At 36.3% G+C, this 21,279-nt stretch overlaps 1 protein-coding gene across 1 annotated transcript; it reads right to left on the reverse strand.

The window, feature by feature from the left end:
- Positions 1 to 5,664: 5,664 nt before the first annotated feature.
- Positions 5,665 to 21,016, reverse strand: LOC101860868 (S-acyl fatty acid synthase thioesterase, medium chain). Its single transcript, XM_005090372.3, has 8 exons — positions 20,887 to 21,016; positions 16,096 to 16,248; positions 13,933 to 14,071; positions 13,189 to 13,288; positions 12,111 to 12,189; positions 10,627 to 10,720; positions 9,777 to 9,865; positions 5,665 to 7,638 (listed from the first exon to the last, which is right to left on the reverse strand). The coding sequence occupies exons 2-8, from the start codon at positions 16,211 to 16,213 to the stop codon at positions 7,499 to 7,501; spliced, it is 759 nt and encodes a 252-aa protein (XP_005090429.1). The 5' UTR covers positions 16,214 to 16,248; positions 20,887 to 21,016; the 3' UTR covers positions 5,665 to 7,498.
- Positions 21,017 to 21,279: the final 263 nt, after the last annotated feature.

Genomic DNA, 21,279 nt, shown 5'->3' on the forward strand with positions numbered 1-21,279 from the left:
ATGACCCCAGTTCAACAATGACTTGTTGGGAATTCAAACTGGGACTGTTTGGTTGTTTTTTTTTGGGCCTGCTTTTCTTCTGTACTGAGCTGTTGGTAGTAGGCAGACAACAGGAAAGAGCTGGGTAGAAGACAAAGTAAGTTTGGGGAAAAGTTGCCGGAGAGGTTGCCCTGTACGAATGTCCCTCATCAGGAGGCCACATGGGCTTATATATCTGTGAGCCTACCCACTTTGGGTTATAACTTATTGTGTACATATGTATAAATTTGTGCTTTTAACGCAGAAGAATAGGAGTACTGGAGTAAACATGGTCTGCGTTATTGCCAAGGTCCTGAAAATCTATGTTAAAATTTAACTTAATTTAACTGAACACTTTTTAGACTGTTAATTCCATCACATCCAATCCTCTTGTCAAAAGCTGGTTTGAAGGTCAGGCAAGTAGGGCTTTTTCTTTAATTCTAAGGGTTTACAAACCCTTGGAGACACAAACTAACAGCTTTTAAAAAAAATGGCTTTGACACACAGGAGTGTTCGGAGAGAACAGTGTTCTCACACTGCTGATCACAATGATCAAGTGTAAATTTCGTATTTTTACAAATTTTTTTTCAGAATGCATTCATGCACATTTACTTGAAGATGTGATGAAAACTGAAATTGAAGTACCGTAGCCACCAGATTACATCAACAAAATAGTGAAAATCGTGTAAAAGTGAAATTTAGAGGTAAAGTAAATTTGCAGAACTTTTGGGAAAGTTTGTAGGCTAAAACTACAGGCAAATGAAAAATAGACTCAGAACACAGTTTCTGCACATGAATGATTATGATTTAATGATGTAGACTTCATCAAATTGACATAAACGCCTGTTGATCCAATATTATTACTCAAAATTATAATCATAATAATAATAGATAGCATTTGTATAGCGCAAATCCCCGCTCAACAGCAAGGTCTATGCACTTCACAATTTGTACTATTACTATTACCCCAGTAGACCTGAGAGCATTCTGAAACAACCTCAACTTCCTGGGAAGCATACAGTGCAAGCAACCATTTATAGGTGCTAAAAAACTAACATACTGACAAGATCTTTTGCTGTCTTTGGCCGGGTACCCATTCTCACCTGGGTGAAGTGAGGAAAATTTGTGTAAAGTGCCTTTCCCAAGGATACAACGTCGGGCCTGCACCCCCGAACCTGCAACTTCATGATTAAGAGTCCGGTAGCCTAACCAGCACTAGGCCACCAACGCCACCAACATAATGCTGGGTCAACAGTGCTGTCCTCTTATTTCAATATTTTGAAAACAAGCGACATTTCTAGTATTTCCAGTACATCATATATGTGTATAGGTTTACATTTATGTAAAAAAGAATAAGCAGGACTTGAGAAAATCTTATCACATCACATTATACAATATAAAAAATAGAGTTGAATACACTGTAATGACTGGTTGAAAATATAAAAACTTTTCATTTTACATTTATACCAATGGTAACAGTCACAAAATATATTAATCCAAAATTAGGCCAAGTTTTATTTTTGTTTGAAAAGACTGCTGAACCCTCTTGCACCATGTCAATACTGTGCAAATTTTACAAAGTTACATTAAAAAAAGTAGATGTCATAGCGTCCCCATTGACTTAATTGAGATCATTTAGGAGTCGGGTTTCTGACCCTGCCAGTCAAGGTCATCCGGGGCTGAGGAGAGAGACACAACATTACAACAACATCCCAGCAGAAAGACTAAGATACGTTATAAAAACATTCTCCTCACTCATGTTTCTTGTTCAACAAAATCTATTGTAGTTATTTTGAACACACTGCGACAGTTATTGTTGATGTAGGCCTACATTTCATATTATCACTACATGTCTGTTTATGTATTTTAACACTTTCGATTGTATCTCTACAAGCAGTAACTCAGCATCACAGGCAGTCCTTTTTAACTTCTTAAATTAAAATGCTTTCTCTTGTGAACAAGAAGAGGAATAAAAGCAGTAATCCCCCTTTTTCTTCTTTAAAATTGGACAACCCGACAGGATGAAAAGTAATGCCAAGAACTCTGGATGGTCGAACCAAAATAAATACAGAGTATCTTGAGAATTTAGATTAAGATATATATCCTTCAACATGTCTTTAAGCTTAAATGGCTACTAATTTAAAACTCTAAAATAGTTAATTATTGGCAAAACCCAAAAAAAACTTCTTTCCAAAACCTAAGCCTCAGAGTGTGTTAAAGTTCAAGTACAATGGAATTTTTACATTAAATAAATTACAGCATTCCTAAATAAGTAAGCTGTGATTATCTACATGAAATTAAGTTCATGTAGTGAATGGATCATCACCTTTTCCATTACTGAGCAAGAAATGACATCTGAGTTTCCGTTCATCCTCTGGAACCAGATCTATAGAAAACACTCTACGGCTGGATTGACAGACAACTAAAGCAATTGGAAGCAAGTGTAAAATATGCAGGCAAAGAAGAACATGCACAGTAAGTCATGTATTTTGCAATAGGTTGTCACCTCTAGTCAGTGTCAGTAAAAGTAAAAATATATAGGGCCTACAGTCTAGCACGGCCATAGCGAAACATGTACATACCGGTAATGAACAGATTTTAAAAGTCCCCATGTAGAGCAAAGGAAATGACACCAACACAACCTTCTTCAACGTAGGACAAAATTGTAATGAAGGCATAGAATGAAAAAGACAACACACTTATATTATAACAGTGAGCGATGACTCACTCCCCGGCGTTTGCACGATGTCATTGTGTGTGTGTAGATATCTATATATGTGTACATGTACGTATGCTGTCTCTACACCCAATTCTTTCTTTACATGCAGTCGAAATAGTCTAGGATGGCCACCCATTGCTGAAGAAAAAAATTGGCCATCTTTGACAGGTGGCTGTCTTTGTACAGTGTCTTTTTATCAAAAGCCAAAAAATACCCCCCCCCCCCCATCCAAAAAACAAACAAACAAAAGGGTCAAAATGGGAAGTGGCCATATTTGTAAAAGTGGTTGTCTCATTCTCATACAGCTGGTCGTTACGAGTAGATTCGACTGTATATAAATATTCTTTGTATTTAAAACACATAAAACATATACATTGCAAAATTCGTAAATAACAAAAAGATTTCAGCTTCCCACTGATTTCCCTATGTGCGTGCTAGCCTGTGGTAAGTTATCTTTTTTAAGAAATGAGATCAAACTTTTATTTTGAAAGGATAACCACAAGTGTGACCAAGTACATGGAGAAAATATTGTGCCTTTACATTGCAGTCATACTGATATTTGAACAGTTTTATGGACATTACGAAAATGTTTTAGAACAATTCAAACACATACTAACTACTTACTCTCTCCCTATACCGCCAGGTACATAAGGCGGAGGGCAGTTGGCGCCATGCTTGCCTGTCCCTGGCTACGTCCTCCAATTTCAGCAAATTTTGTCTAGGCCCTGGGTCATTGCCTCATCCCTTGTTGTATCTCTAGATCTATAGCTTCCTCGTTTTCTTTTTCCAGTTGGTTTCCAATACCATGTCTGATAGAGCAATCTTGGTCTTTGGCATTCCTAGGTATCCCCATCTTCTCCTTTTTATAGTTGTGTTGTTATCTTCAATTCCAGCTCTTTCCAACACTTCATTACTTCCAATAAATTCATTCCATTGTGTTAGTAAAATCCTTCGTAAACATTTTGTTTGGAAGCTTTTTGATTTTCATTGAATTGCTTTGTTTGTTTTCCATATCACTGGACCATACCTCAATACAGCCAAAATATTGCCCTTCTGTATATATATATATTGTAAATTTCGTCTTCAATGAAAAGATCTTTGACTTCCATATATAGTATTTAATTTCACAAAAGCGATCCATGCATTTTAAATTTTAAGTCTTTGGAGGACGTCGTCAAGGCGGTCTTCAAACATATGCAGGGGTATTAGCTCAGACTCTTACAGTGGAAGTAAAACAAGAGTAATCAGTGGGCTTCAAATGGTGGTAAAATGGGATCATTACATGTATGTATCCCTATATTTCTAGATTCTTGGTGCAGTTCAAATAAAACTTCTTGTGTGTGAAAAATTTGCCTCAAATGTCATATTAATTAAACATATTTTGACTTAGAAATGAATTAAATTTTATGTCATGTCAGTTTTATCACTTTTGACATTGAAAAGCGTAGCAGTGGCAGTTTCAGGACTGGTGTCAATAAACGAAAATAAAAACTACTGGTGAAAATAAATGGCAGCAGTGAAATCAATTTACACACGATTCAAGCTATATATATATCAGATGGTGCAAGACAAATACACTGACTACAATCCTCCTACATATATATGTAAGACGGTCATACCTAGTATTGGCACATTGTACTTGTACAAATCAAGCACTATTTTCATGACAAAAAAGGAATGTTGTTCAACCACAAAAGTTCTCAGACCCTGGTACAAAAAGGAAATATGAAATACAACTTTAAGTCAAAGAGTTGTGAAAGGGAGGACAGCATGAAGATGCAAAATAGACTAAATTAATTGAAAAGTATGGAAAAGAAGACCCAGCCATTTGTCACAGATGTTGGATTTGACTGGAATAATGAGAAGCACCATTCATTGCTTTTTAGTTATTTGCGAGGAAAATGGTCATACACAGAGAAACTCCTTCACCTTTCCATATATTTTAGCTGGATGCAAACAGAAAAATTTATATCAGAGTACGAAATAAATTTCTTGAAATGACGCAAAAACACTATGAGGTAGATTAATCCTTTAGCATTCGATACCTATGGCATGAGAACTTTGTACCCTCCATGCAAGTAATAAAAAGGTTGGAAAGATTTGTTTATCTTGGTAAATTCAACAGAAGCAGTCACAATAGTTTATACAATGGAACCTACGGGACTTATTTTGAACACCGATATCAATGATTGCCTTTTGCAAATTATAAGTTACACATGTATTTTTGTCATTATTACTATTTGCCAACACACACAACCCTTTCAAATAAGTATTAACAATTAAGAAAACATACATCTTTATGATAAATACAACCATATTTGCCCCCTAGGTAAAGAAAAGTAATAAAAGGGTTCCAGCCCCCCCCCCCCACCAAAAAGCAACAACAACAACAAAAATTAATCCACCCCCCCCCAAAAAAAAGTGTAAAAATAAAAAACAAAAATAAAATAGAAATTTAATATAAACATATAAAGAGAGAAAAAAAATACAAAAATAATAAAGGAGAACTTGTTCAGAAAACTCAAGTCCTCTGTCATTCAAGTCATTGGTCACAAAAATGACGCATTGCTGTTTGTGGTATTTATGAATAATGGGTAAAATGTACTAGTACTATCTTGGCCCTCCAAGATTTACAATAACTATTGGAATGTATCTAAATGGACATTTTGACATGGCAAACACAAAACTAGGCACAAACTGTCTTGTGACAAACAAATCTAAATGAGACACAGAATATTTTTAGAACACCAGGAATTTTAAAAAATACTCTTCCCTGGTAGTTTCAAAAACAACAAGAGCAACATTAACAACGAATCAAACTCTCAGAAACATCAACGCACCTCAAAATTTCAGCTGTATAGTTAGAAATTCTCCCCTCCCCCACAACACAGTAAAATGTACTCTTGTTAATGTTATAATTTTTTTTAGGTGAAAGATTGTTTTAAATCCCTCAGAGACATGAACTACTCCAATCTATGCAATACAGTACATTTGTATACAGTAGGCAGCAAGCTGAAGTTCTCAACTTTTTTCAGACAACTTGCCCCTTCATGCAAAATCATGAGGATATGGTTTTTAATTCTCGTATAATTGTCTTAGCAGGGGTTTTGTATACCATAGCAATTGCACAAACATTCACAGCATACAATGTAAAGTCATAAAAAGCAAAGAACAAGTGATTCAAGCAGACGAGAACATTCTTCGCTACCAGGGTCTAGCCCCCCCCCCTTATTCCCAGCCAAAACCAACCTGCCCTGCTCCACTGCATGTAACATTATTTTTAAAAATAAACAATCCCCCCTCCTTCAATATATGCTTTTTTTCTTAATCCAATTATCATTTTACCATTTCCCCCAAATGTTTCTTTTTTTTCTTTTCTCTGTTAAGCCATATAATAATGTATCCTGTCTCACTCTACTCATAAAGTGAAACTTGGATACAAAGAGCTCGGATTCAATGGAAACTTGGACTGAACTAAAGGAGAAGGCTTCTCCATTTTTATTCATTAAAATCAACAATATGACTAGTATTTTAAGAACATGTAAATGATCAGGCGTGCATTTAAACAAATCAGCCTCTTTATAGAGCATGCGCTTCAGCAGAGTTCAGATTTTTGTGCAGCACCACCACTTTAGTTTTCAATGTTATTCAGTCTTCAACGCATTGGGTGGTATGGCATCAAAGAAAAGAAAATGCCTCCTGTTTGTATGGTGTAACAATGCAGCAGTTCGGTTATCATCATTAATCGAAGACACATTTGGTATAGCAGTAAAAAAACCCCCGTGACTTTTGCTTGGAATCCAGTTGCTTTGTATAACTTAAGAATTCCAAAAAGGTAGAAAAAAGAAACAATAGTGTGGTAAATACAGCAGTGAATCAAGCTCTCTGTAAACGTCATCGAAAGACAAGGAGATGATAAGAAGAGCTGAGAAGAGCAGGTACAGACCAAGAAACACGTAACTGAAGATAAAACCAATATCTCTACTAGTAAAAGACGTTGGTAAAGCTTTTTTAAGTTCTGTGTAGTTCACATGAAAAAAAAAAATTGAATCTTGCACAAGCGCGACCCTATTGTTCAAACCGCTAATATAAGTATAAGCAAGCACTTTGAAATATCACTGCTTCTTTTCCTTTATATAAATGGTCGATAACAATGCTCAAATTGGTGAAACCTTTCTTATAACAAACTCTCAGATTCAATGAACTGAAGATTGGATGTTACAACTTCGTTGTAAACATGTTTCTCTGTATCTTCAAAGACACAAAACATCAAATGCAAATGAAGCAAATACCCTTAAACAAAAAATACTGAACTTTTCTGGAAAAAAAGAACATAATAACATAATGCAACAATCAATATATTCTCCTTCTTGAAAGAACATTCCGAGGCAGTAGAATCATGATTTTGAACAATTTCCAAATTCCTTCAGCAGCTTAGGTGTGTACTAAGTACCTACGGTAACCTTTAAAAAATCCCCCTATTTTTTCAGAGACAAGAAAACTTATTTGATTCTTTTCTGTTCCGCGTAAAATTGCATTGTGGTGCTCTCCCCCCACCTTTACAAGGGTACATTCATTGTAGGTCTTCACAAGCTGTACAGCTTTCCCCGCTGTGAACAGTAAATGACTAGTAAAAACAATCTCAAACAATAAACCATAGAAATATTCATATCATATATAGAAGTTTGAAAATTGCTCATCTTGAGAAGGAGAAGTCTGTTAGTTTCCACCTCCTCCACCCTAACAACAAAGCACACTTGACTAGACTATGTCATTGAAGCCACTGTATCTCATGTTGATAAAGCTGACCAGTTTCTTCTTGTTATCTGGCTGTTTCAGAAAGAAATGAGCCCCTGGCATCTTGCGGTATGAGATTGCTCCACTGGTCAATTTTTTCCAGTCTGAAATTGACCGAGAACATACATTTAGAAAAGGGAATTCCTTGGTCTTGTTCTTGAAATTGAAAATCAAAATTTATTTATTCCAAGTTTAAATAGTAAAGAGAACAAAGTTTAAAAGTGAAATAAGTCTGGGACAATTGTTTGTGTATGTCTTTATATATATAACACAGATACTACACAACTTACTCTGCTATTACAGCTTCATGTCAGAATCAGCCATGAACAAAACACATCATTAAATGAAATGTCAGTCATATTCTTTAAATGCATGACATATAAATCGCCTTTAGCTCACTGACTAAGGTACCTGTCACTGGTATGGGACCGGTGGCCGGTTTGTTGGTACAGAACATGTACCTCCGATGGGACGGACTTTGCCGTTTTGTTCCGAAAATTGTGCTCCTGTCACAGTTACATGTACAGAAACAAACTCCAGTGCTGGTTTTACCACTTCTTTCATTTCGTGCCGAGTTAGTCGGAAGTTCTGGTAAGTTTTTAAGTAATTGAAGGTGAAGGACAGTCACCCCACTAAAAGTTCAACTGGCCGGAACAAGCACTATGTTTTTCTACACAGTTGATAGTCGCGTCGAAATTACGGTAGAAGAAGTTGCATGAACAGGAACCATTTATTTTCGCTGTTTTAGATGCTTCTGTTTGTTGTACTAGTTCTAGTGACTCAGAATATGATGTGTCTGATAGGACCCTGGATATGTACCCAAGCATGGCCTGAGTCGTAGTTTTAGGGCTAAATCTGGCACTACTAGTAGTAGTAGTAGTAGTAGTGGTACTGTTGTTAGCACAACGAAATCACAACTTTGTGCCCTATATATCTATCTCATGTAATTCAGTGTATGGGTCTGCATCAACACACAGCCTAGCTATTATATTTTCACCAAACACTCTCACAAGCATACAAGTCAAAACAGAACACTTTTAAATTTTATTTTATTGTTGTTGTGAATTTCATTCTATCTGTCACATCTCTGGAAGTTTTTAGGAAAATCAAATTCAAGCCAATTTTTAACAAATCATAAAAATTAAAGTATAAGACTTATACTATTTTAGTTTTTGGTATTAGATTAAGGTAGAAGAATGTATCTTTACTGTGTCAAAAAGTCATTACAATTCTGAGAGTGTGGCGGTGTTTTGAAATACCCCCCCCCAAAAAAACCGCCAGTATTCAGCACAAAGACTGGTGAAAGGGCCCTGTAGTCAGTGAGTTAATGGTCCTGCTGTGGAGTATGGCAACTCTTTATGTCCTGACAAAAATCAGTTCTGCAATGGCCTGCCCCCTAAATCACCCAAACTGTCGACAGAAGAATAAAACATTTATTATCATCTTAACTCTTTTTATCCTAGCCGTACCCCCACGGACTCTGTACCCGTCCTGGGGCTGCCGCGCCGTATGAGTCGGAAGTCAGTGCGTATAGTTCGAAGTGCTATATTTCTTACTTTTACTCTAAGGTTTTAAGGAAATTTTGCAGTTATGTTAGAAATTGAATGTAGTTTTTGTAAATGTATGTTGTTAGGAAATACACCAATAGCACAATGTTGATTTTGAGGTATATTCAACCCTCGAACTTGACCCTGATTGCCGCGCCCACGACGTCCCATTGGATTTTATAGATCTAGATCTAGCCCTACCCATCGAACACGGATTCCAGTACTGACCCCTTCACCATGATCTAAATCGCTATTAGATGAGTCTAAGTCATGTTTCTTATCATCCACAACGGAATTTACGGCACTTATTTCAGAGTCACTATCATCAAATTAGTATCATTCCCCCTCAAAACCCAGCGCAACTTCAAAAAGTACTTCGTCGGTCGCGAATGTGCATTTTCGAGACATCTTTCAAGCTTATACACCCATCAAAAACAAAGAAACCACTGTTCATTGGAAAATTAAAATATTTAGACAGAGCTAGCATCGCCGTATTTGCGTATTTTTGTAATTACAAGCAGAACTAGCTTCTTTGACGAGACCATATCGCTGTTCCGAGAATACTCGTAGCCCGGACTGGTCCTCGTTACGAGTATACTCGTAGCCCGGATAAAAAGAGTTAACCAACATGAGTCTGGAGACATCCTTAGCTGTGTCTTCTCAACTGTTGAGAATAGAAAATAATATTAACATACCATCCATCCTGTGATCCCGATCCTCTTCACCATCAAAAAAATCAATCGGACAGGAGAGTGGAGCTTTTGCACCAGCAGGGTGATCATATCTATATGAGGGTAAAAGTAAAAAGCAAAGCCTTGTTGTTGTTGTTTTTTTTTTAAAGATAAAATAAACAGTAACAAGCCATCTTCTGCCACTCATAATATTTTTTTAAAAGTGGGAAAGGGGTGGGAGGTTAATAAAATATGGGACAACAAATGATTCAAATATTATTTATCTGTAGCAATATCCTTTCTTGCGACAATAGAGTTGGTACCCTTCCACCTCTCATAACAGTCACAGCAATAGGTTATATCCCTATCGCTTCTTGGCAGCTTGTGAACTTTTGTATGGTTCTAGGTTTATAAAGTGGGAAGCGGGTGCATGTGTGTGTCACAGCTAGAGTATTTCATTTAAGATAAATCGTTGCTCATAATCATGCTTCATTTGTATTCCAAAACCATACTGGAAGGAAGGTTGGATATGTATATATAATGTATGTGTTGTGCCATCATTTGCGCCAACAATACACACAATTACACCCCCCCCCCCCCATTTCTTTTCCATTCTTATTTTAAGAAAAAAAGTAATCTGTTGTGAGGCTTCTCATCAGGTGGTCATAACTGTACCGAGAGTACAAAATTATGTCAGTGTTATAAAGTCGTAAAAATACAGAAAAATACTTGTCTTATCAAAACACAATAACTGAGTTATTAGTATTAGAGAATACCAGAATACAAACGATTCCCTGGTAGGTATCAACTAAAAAAAACCCTAACAATAAATATACGAAAGACTAACATTTTCCTAGATCAAGCCATTACTTACACCATTTCTTGTATCAAAATTAAATCTGCATACATGACAGGGTAGTAAATGTCCACAAGTTCAGGGTGCTCTAAAAACTCTGGAGGGGTGCCTCCTGCAGATGAAGGAATGTATGTGTCACGACACTGTGGAATTGGGCTCTCGTCAATTTTCGGGTATACAGGATTATTGGTACAATCTTAAATCTGATTAATTTATCATGCTTTATGTGAAAAAAATGCCAATCAATCTTGAATAGAAGTCAAGATATTTTCGATTTACGGAGGTGGGGGTCACATGGCGTCAGAGGTAAAGTTAGCGAGAAAAGGGTCGCCAAAGTTTGGTGACTTCCACTGCTTGAGCGTCCTTGAGAACTGTAAATTTTATATTTCTCATGCCTTTGATCAACATTTTTCAGTTCAGTTCACACAAAAATGTGTTTTTAAATGGTTATTACAGGTGTTGAGCCAAAAAACCCCGAAAATATGGTTTAAAAAATTGCGATGGGTGGAAAAATGCTGGTGTCTTTGAATTCGTTATTTCGAAGAGTGATTAATTCCACCACAATGCTTTACATGCTCGCACCAGCTGTGGTGTGTGTGTGTATGCGTGTGTGAGCGCATGTGCGTGTGTGTGTATGCATATGGATGTGTGTGTTTGCATGCCTGTGTATGTGCACACGTGTGGTTTGTGTGTGTGAATGTGTGTGTGTGTGTGTGTGTGCATGTGTGTGTGTGTGTGTGTGTGTATGTACAAATGTGTATGAGTATGTCAGTGTAGTAAAGAGACCAACTATAAAAAAAGGTTTTATTGCGAGAGGCAGAAGTACTGAGATGGTGATAGTAAAATCAAAAGTACAGAGGCAACAGAAAAGACATTGGAGTTTTTCTTTTGAAGAGAGCCTATGAAATATTATTTTGACTGAAACTTTATTTCCTTTTTAAGAAGAAACTTCACATTTCCTGAATTGTTACTGAAGCAGCATACAAATCTCACATTAGTTTTAAAAAAGGCGAAAAAATTCACAATTGACATAATAGGTTTAGCCTTAGTAACATTCACCTGACAAGAAGGAATATATACAGCCATAATTTCTCAAAGAATACAGGAATTTAACAAGGGGCTAATCCAAAAAAATGCTGTTTCGAGAAAATCGAAGGTAAAGTTTTTGGACCCTTGTTCAGTTTCTTTTAAAGACAAGGAGAGTTGTCTCTATAACCAAACAAGTATACACACCAATGAAACCAAATTTCTCCTAGGGCAAAGTCCACTTTTGGTGTTGGTCAAGATTTCTAGAAACCCCCGAAATCTGGGTTAGCCCGCTTGTCCTTAGAAGCGACCAAATGTAGTAAGGCACTTGCTAGAAAAAATAAACCACCTTAAGAAAAAGTTTTACCAACAAACTTAGAATATATCAAATGAGTCTGAAAAGAGTAATTTTTGAATCTTGAAAGGCACCTCGATTCACATATGGTAGGATACATCTGTCTCTGTCACTTACTTACCCAATTCTTGTAATTTTGACATAAATACATCTTTGGTCATATTTTTTGGGCTCAATCTTGATTCATTCACATTAGGTGCCTAAATCAAAGGGAAAAAAAGAAAGCAAAATTATATTACAAACAAAAACTGGGAAATACATACATTATAATACTAGTAGTATGTGGTGGAAAGTTGCCACTGGAAGTTTCACTTTCATTTCAGTACATTTCTGCATGTCATCTTGCCTTCTTCTACTACCAAAGACCACTTTTTTGGTGACAATTTTAACTTTTACAACTTGGTCCTAAAATTTGATTCCATTTGAGCCTTTAGTTCAGAAAAAAGACTAAATGAGATCCAAGAAGGTGGTAAAATTAGACAGATATCAAGCTGCAATTACGTTCGATAAAAAATAAGTGAACTTCAAGAAAAAAGTATGCCGGTAGTTTTGTTTAGCGACTGAAAAGCAATTTTAGACCATTGAAAACTACCATTTAAAGTTTGATTTTTTTTTGGTCAAGGAAATCTGAAAATATAAAAAAAAACCCAACATTTTAAGAGGTCGAACTAAAAAAGAAATTTGAAGAGGAGAGAATGAATATAATAAATTACGACTGTAATGCGAAAGGAAAACCTAAAGCAAGTAAACCAAGGATATGGCAATGGTAATTTTGTGCTAGAAAAAAAAGAAGCAAGATGAATAAAAGCATTGGATAGCAAAGAGTAAAGCTGACAAGCAGCGCCATCCACCACCAACAACAAAAGATGGGCCGAGGATTACTTTAAAAAAAGCAACAATTCATCTTTCAAAGGAAGCTGATACTAGACATCATATAGATCAAACTGACAGACGGGACAGGAAATCTTTGAATATATTCATGAATACTGACAATCCTTCAAAGTCTGATGACTTTTCAGGTGAGTAAATTAGCACAATACTACATGAGAGGGCATCTACAAACATACCCTTTCCCAATGGCACCAAACAACAAAGATAATAAAAAAAACATATCAAGTGAGCAACCATAATCACAACCATACAAAAAGCAATTCTAAAAGCAAAAACAACAACAAAAACAGAGTTAATTAATTCCTTACATTTGGGGCCACAGTTCCTGATAAAATCATGCACTCTGGCTCTCTGTTGTAGACTTTCTTCAACTCCACAGCCAAGAAGAATGAAATCAAAGCTCCCATACTGAAAATACACAAATGTTCAAGGTGAAAGGACATTGAGGATATTCAGTCGAACCTGTCTTATTGGCCACATGTCCAAGACAAGTCTGTGTGAACAACTACTTCCCACCTCTCCCCTTGCTTTTTTCTGTTATAAAGTCCAAGACACCCAGCTGTCTAAACTACTTTTCTCCAGGACAATGGGTTGCTGTCTTGGACAATTTTGACTGAACGAAATATTAAGGAAATTTACTTCATAACCATATAATATTTCTACAACAGTCTTTGCAGAAGTTCTCCCCTCCCCCTTTTCATCCTGGTTTTACAGAAAATTGGTAAAAACATTGTTTTTCCTTATACAAATCTAACCAATAAAAATTTTTCTTTGTGAAATCCACTTGACAGGCTTCACCCATAGTCATTTTATTGCCAGTAGCTTTAAAAAACTCTGCAGAAGTGTGTGCAATCATTCTGTCAGAGGGTAGGTAAGAATCAACTGCACAAGTCCATGCCATGTCATCAAAGCCTTTTATACATCCCAATAGAGCATCTCATCTAGAAATGCACGTTGCTGATTATTGTGTTCATCTGTCAGGGGATTTATTGAGAAAGATCACATTATCACTGCAAACTAAACTATACATAAAAGTGAAATTTTAAACTCACCTGTGACCAAAGAAGATAAATGGCTTATCCCAATACTTGTCATGTATTGTCTCCACTAGTTCATCAAGTAATTCTTTTAGGCAGTTGTATCCTTCGTCCTTAAACCTTTGTTCTCGTCCTGGCAGGCATAAAGCTATAACTGCAAAGAGAAAATACAAAAATATGTATTACACCTTAGATAAGGGCTCTAATTCAAGGGTCTTTTTACCTTTGAATTATTCAAGAGGGATCTGGATCACAGATAAAAAGATGATCATTCACTCACTCACCTTAGGAACATTTCAGCTGCCTTACTTGCACTTTGCGTTTCATTTCTATAAACATTAGAACTCTTCCTAAGATTCAAAATTCACAATCACAACTATGAGCTTTTATAACCAATACAAAGTTCTTGTGAAAGCTATAAAGCATACTGATTTAGTAGAACCTTACCTTGCCTTAAAAGCATTTCCGCATGAATCCCCATCCTGTGAATTAATCTATACACTGACGTAAACGAATAGAGAAGATAACTACATAAACCACAACGGAAACAATTTGCATGTACTGAAACAATAATTAGATCCAAACAAATACATTTCTCCTGACAAGACAACAAAGTGAGCAGACATAACACGCTGTGCTCTCTCTATAACATGGGATGCATTATGAAAAGTTGGACATTTATTTAATCCCTTACGATAATTCTCTCCAAAATCATTAACAAAAAGCCACACCTTAGATAAGTTCCAGGATCATGTTCAGCTATATTTAAAAGACACTATGTCAAAATTTTGACTGAATGATGATAAAAAATTAGATGGAAACAATAATCAAAAGTCGAAACACCGACTTACTAGATAATTACTTTTCTTCACCCATCTTAGAACAGGGAAAAAGTGTTGACCGGCAATGCAACACAGAGAAAATCTAGCTGCCTAGAGGAAGTGCAAGTATGTCTTCACAGTCAGATCATGTAAAAAGAACATGACTGGGGCCATTTGTTTTGTGGTACGAATTCAAATTCTTTAAATCATGAATATATACCCGTTTTATCTGTCCCCGCAGTTTTATCCAAAAAAAAATCAGAAATTATGCAAACTGAGACCAAAAATGTGAAATTATGCGATTCCGTTAATTTTAACAAAGAATGGTAAAGGAAAATAATAAGAAATTATGCAAAAAAAATGATCAAATTTTGCTAAATTATGCGGGGTGCATAAAACCACAGGGACAGTTTTATGGATAGCAGAATAATTAACATCACATGATGACAGTTCTAACACTTAAATTTGTTATAAGAAGACTGATACAGGGTGAATAAGGGCCTTTTACTAAACCAAGATTGGGTTGAAGTTATAAGTCAAAATCCAGGGCAGCAATATTAATCACAAGAGAAGAGTATTGCATTGTTAAAAAACAAAACTTGACGGAATCAGTTTTAATAATAATAATAATATATAACATTTATATAGCGCATTTCCCCCAAAAATAGCTCAATGCGCTTTACATTGGAAAACCCATTTTCAAAACCTTTCTTACTACTTCCTTTCTTCTCATGCAATATATATCTATGCACACACACACACACACACACACACACACACACAGACTATTTTCATTCAGACATAGGTACAGAACAACTATCATTTTTTAAAAATAACGTTGAAAGCTTATGAAGGATAGGCCTTCATGTATCTATTGCACAGAGATAGAAATGATCCATCAATTAATGGAAATTATCTAAAATTGGAAAATGATTATGACATACTGATTTTCATTTTTTTTCATGTGTAAAAAACACGTCCCCTGTACAAAATGTTGTTACTTATTTTGTTTTTATAAATCACAGCATGAGAGAACACAATCAAATTACTATTCTGACACCAAAAGGTATTAAGAATACCTCAGTCATAACTTCAGGAGGCCAAGGAAAGTTGATGTGATAACTTAGCAAGTAGGTAAGAAGAGGATTATACACTGCCCATAGCAACTCGATGTTTTATTCAGCCAAAACACTCATACATAGACACAAAGAAGAGAGACACTAAAAATTCACAGCTATTGTGTATCATTTAAACAGGGAACTAATGACAAATAGTTGTAATTGCAATTAATTTCATAGGGCCTCCTCAACTGTATTTTTGTCTTAGAAATAAAACAGAGGAGAGACGGAATAATCACCTTCAAGTTCATCTGTGATTTCTTCACTCAAGGCAGTGTAGAAGGAGGCACCGCCTCCGGCCCAGGGAAAGCAAAACATTCTTTTGCTGGCGTACGGACGAGGATGTTTGCAGTTCATCACGAGTCAGATAATCGTCCCACTTTTTATTGAATCTAAGGACACAACAAAAGCCACAATAGTTATAATGATTTACATAGGGAAATGCTTACGTTTTTGCTCAGTACTGAATACCAGGTGACTCAAAAAAAGGTTTCTCTGAAGAAATGTCAATAAATTTCTTGTTAATGACCCAATTGACATTAAAATTATTAAAAGCTAGAAAATACATCCAGATTTTGTTTATTAAAAGTTAATTGCTGATGCATTTGTTTAAAGGAAAGATAATAAAGCATTTCGCCCCCTGTGCATCATGCTTTTGCAGTCAAGATGTATAGTATCAGCAAACAAAATATCCCAAATCAACCTGAGCATTGTTTGCTCGAACATATGGGATGGATAGGCCTATCTGTAACAAAAGTAATGTTTCAAGCAAAAGGTCCGTTTTGAAATCGGCTGCAAATTTGGAAAAGTTTGGGTACACAGACGATAAGAATTTGAATTCTAAAGCGTCAATTAATACACAGTAGGCAATCTGTAAAACAACGCACGCTTGAAAAGGTCAGGGTAGTCTGTGATTCTATGAACTCTGGCCGATGCCTCGTCATCACAAGAAAGTTCTGGAGGAGCTTCGGAATATTTGTTGATGATAAAGAGAGACAGAACCAAAAAGATAGGATAGCTCATCATGACGCCAGAGCAGCTCTGAGCTGGATCAGCAACTGTTTTGGATTCAGGACAGTCAGTCCGACTAGGAACAACTGGACCCTAAACGATCCGGTTCTGAGTCCACTGGACTTTTAATATTGGTTGTGTTTGAAGGACAAAGTGTGTGGGAAAACCTTCAAAAATATCCAGGACTAAAGAGAAACCATCAAGGAATAGAGGGCATAAAGAAAGATTTCTGCGGAGAAGTGCCAACGCTTGATTGTCAATTTCACTTTGCTTGTCAGAATGAACTTTACTCAAAATTGAGGGTATCTGGAAAAAATCTTTAAAAACTTTTTTGTGGTTTTCTGGTTTTCATATTTTATTGTTATTAATACAAGCATAATAAATTCGGATGGACGTTCCATGTCTCCACAAACTTTGGTATTTGTTTCTCTATGTATTCATAACGGTGTTTTATCCGCTTTCTTTTTGAAAAACTTTTTTACTGGTCACCTGGAAGGTAAACAAATCATCTTCAGATGATGTCTGTCAATTAGTTTCTGCGCACTTAATCACACTTGTGGTACAGCAAATGAAGAATTCCTCTTTTTTCGATAGTTGTTAACCATGTGTCACGACAAGGTGGAATCAGACACTTGGCAATTTTAGAGTATGGCATTATTGGCATCATCCTAAAGCTTTCATGTCCTGCTTTTGATGAGATCAACACCCATCTATCTTGAAAAGAAGTAAAAATATTTAAGATTGATGGAAATGGAGATCCCCTGAATTAAGAAGTAAAATCAAGCATTTTTTACGTGTACGTGTGTAAGACATGACAAGTCTTAGCCTGTGCCAGGGTTGGGAGAGGTTGGATGGGTGACCTTCACACCTGTGGCTGTTACTGGTGTGTATGGGAAGGAGGGGGCGGGGGGTGGAGTACCCACAAGCATCTGGGCATGGAACAGCAGCAGAGATGCAGACACATCACAATCATTTCTCATCCCCAGCTACTAAAGAGGGATAGGCTAGCCTAAACATAGAACTACGTGATGAAGAGCGAGATAGTCTGTGGAAACAAACATTGCCACATTGATCTATGCAAGGCCCTACACTGCAAAGCAACTAGCTACTCACACTGCTATATTATTGATCACTCGGAAACACCAAAATTAAAGGTTGGGAATATCATAAAGTTTCACTGTTCTTCAAAGCCTGTCCCGAAAAGGGATAGTCCTATGTGAATAACGGCAATTCTTTCCATCTCTATCTATAATGTAGATTGTTGTATAACTAATTCCAGATTCCAAGTTGATGCTTAAATGTGGTGGTAAAAAATAAATGTTCCCCCGTACCCCCCCCCCACCCCGAGGAAAAAAAATGGGGGGGGGGGGGGGGGTGTTACAGGAGAGCATGCCCCTTGTTTCCCCCCATAATTTGATGTTTCACAATTGGGATTGGGTAAAACTTCCCAGTTTGTTGACCCCCAAACAAGTGCATCTGTGCACAAGACTGAAAGTAAAGAAAATATTTACCACAAAACCTATAGCCTACAGATGTATTTGTAACTAGACTTCTATCATATTACTATGCCCATTTTGTTAACAAAACATAAAGAAAGAAAGGCTAAAATGCAAAAAATACAGCCAAGAAGGCACTGGCAGTCAAACAGTGTCAAAGTGATCTGTCTTCAAGTTCATTTTCAGTTTTCTGACAACAATCGAGATAAAGTTATAGACTATAGGCTAGATCTTATCTAAATTAAATCTAGAATCTAGATAGATTCTAGATATAGAGATCTAGATCTGAAGATTTTCAGTTCGCAGTACCTAAAGTATTTGTATTTGAGACGAAACCAGGTGCCTTAATGACGGTGCATATTGTATTTTACACCTCCTGTTTTCTATAATGTTAATAGACAGGGCCTAAGATAAGTACGGCTAGCCGTACTTATAGACTGTCAGGCTAGCCGTGCTTGATGGCTGAATTGTAAATGAAATTTTTAGCTTGCAGAGCCTAAAGTATTTGTATTTCAGACAAAACCAAAAGGCGCCTTACTGACTTGCATTATTTAAACCTGAATAATTACTAGATGAGCATTTGCCAAAAGGTGGGATACCTGGGTGTGACAAATGAGGTCCAAAATCAACTTTATGTAATAATTTTTTAATCACCCATATTATATAGCCTAATGATTGCTCTTTCAGGCTCAGTAACTACCAAAGCTATGCAATGGTCTTGGTGTAATTCTGACTTGAATGACGGAAATAGCAAAAAGTTCGTTCATAACAATGATGACACAAATTTATGAATACTCAAAGTTCCTTTCTTCAGCTAGGCTGATGTTATATTTTGAGACATAGCAAATAACTTCCAAAAGTACATAGAATTGACAGTTTATAAAAATCTTTATTAATTTTTGATAAAATTACTTTTTTGTGTCATAATAGTTATGAACGAACAATAAGTGACCAAAATTAAAATACTATCAATTATGTCAAGTTTCATCGACTAGAATTGTCTAAAATAACACTCTGGTCTAATTATAGTCAAGTGACAAATGAAAGACCATTGAACAGCTATTTTTAAACGCCAACTGGTCATAGGGCATGTTATGCATAAATTTAAAGTTCGTTCATAACCATTATGACACACTGTTTTGTTCATAACTATTATGACAAATTTTACTTTTGGTCCCTAAAATTTACTTATACTGTTCTGTCTTTCACATAAAATGGTTTTCATTTATGAGACTTTCCTTAAAATATGATAGATTCCTCTATGTAGGGAGAATTCAAAGTTTATTTCCTGAAAAACCCTTAGAATACCTTTAAAAAGGTTCGTTCATAACAATTATGACAAACTTCAATTTTGACCTAAAAATTTATACGTTTTGATCTGTCATTCATTTTTATAAACTTTTATTAAATGAAACTCTCCTCATAATATGTATCTCTGTACATGTTTTTAAAGTTTATTAACACTGAAAAGCCCTCTAAATATATAAAATGGACTATAAATAGTTTGTTCATAACCATTACTACAAAAGTATAATAGTAATTAAAATCCACACCCATACACTTGTGATAAAAATCAAAATATCAGAATGTATGCAAGGTCTATTCTGTCCTTTATTCGAGTCCGAATAATCACTTCGAAAAAAAAAGGGTAGCGTCAATTGCCACCGAGTGACGCAGTGGCAATTGACAAAAATTGACTTTCTGTCAATTGCCACCGAGTGAAGCGGTGTCAAGTCTGAAAACAACACTATCTTTAGTATTATACATAATGACATAATGTGTGTCTAACAGGTCAATTTGTTCTCAACTAATTTCATTGGACGAGCATCTAGTCTAGAGCTACGATACCAACTTGGCGTGTTTTCAATGAGACGTAGGCCTCGATCTAGGCTAGCCTTAGCCTACACTTTGGTGTAGAACCAACACAGGCAATTCTAGAAGTAGAAGGTCACAAACGCACACAAACTCAAGCAGAAATTCATATTATATCGGGGAACATAAATCGGGGGACGGGGGTCAGGAAAAGACACACACTCACACACAAACACAGAGGGACAGAGAGGCGAACGCACAACACAGAGCACTCGAGCACAATTTAATAAGCTACATCTACCCACCAACGCAAAAGAGCTCCAATTTACTAGGTGACAATTGACAAAAAGTCAATTTTTGTCAATTGCCACCGCGTCACTCGGCGGTGGCAATTGACACTACCAAAAAAAAATGATTGTGAATCTAGATCTAGAAACCTAGATATCTAGATCTAGGTTGGAGTTCAAGTAATGTCTCTGGCACAGTTTAGGTCGCTCCTGTCACTCCTGACTTCAAGTGACTTGAACTTGGGGTTGATGAGGTGTCATCACAACACAATCTTACTGACTATAATGATGACTATCAGGAATGATCATGAACAAGATTTCTAGATCTAGCTAGAGATTTTACCACTTAATCCTCCCATAAAAGGAGGCTTTCCTCACTTCGAAGCAACATAAAAAAGGAAGAAAAAGTTATAACTGAAAGTACCACATTCAAATAGCAATCAGTTGTGATGATCTTGATTTGTCCTCAGCGCGGGGATCATTCGAGAAGCATCTACGATTTCTAAAGCATCAAAACAGTGGGGGCGCGGCCAGGCCCCCCTCTCACAACTTGGTAGTTGTTTGTCAGGTAAACACAGCAGTCATTTTTGTTAGCTCTCTCCATAGACTTATATATAAAACTCAAGACTGTGCGCACTGACGTACTTCCGCTTATTATGGAGTGAACCACGAGCACAGAATTCTACACTTAGTGTAGAATTCTGTGACCACGAGGGAAAGTAGGGGAAGGTTGCAGATACACTTGAAGCTAACAAAATTTACCTTACTCTTAATTAAAAAACCCATGGGGCACTCCAGCTATGACTTTTTATCCTCT

The sequence above is a fragment of the Aplysia californica genome, unplaced genomic scaffold (assembly GCF_000002075.1).
Source record: "Aplysia californica isolate F4 #8 unplaced genomic scaffold, AplCal3.0 scaffold00016, whole genome shotgun sequence".
Lineage (NCBI taxonomy): Eukaryota > Metazoa > Mollusca > Gastropoda > Aplysiida > Aplysiidae > Aplysia > Aplysia californica.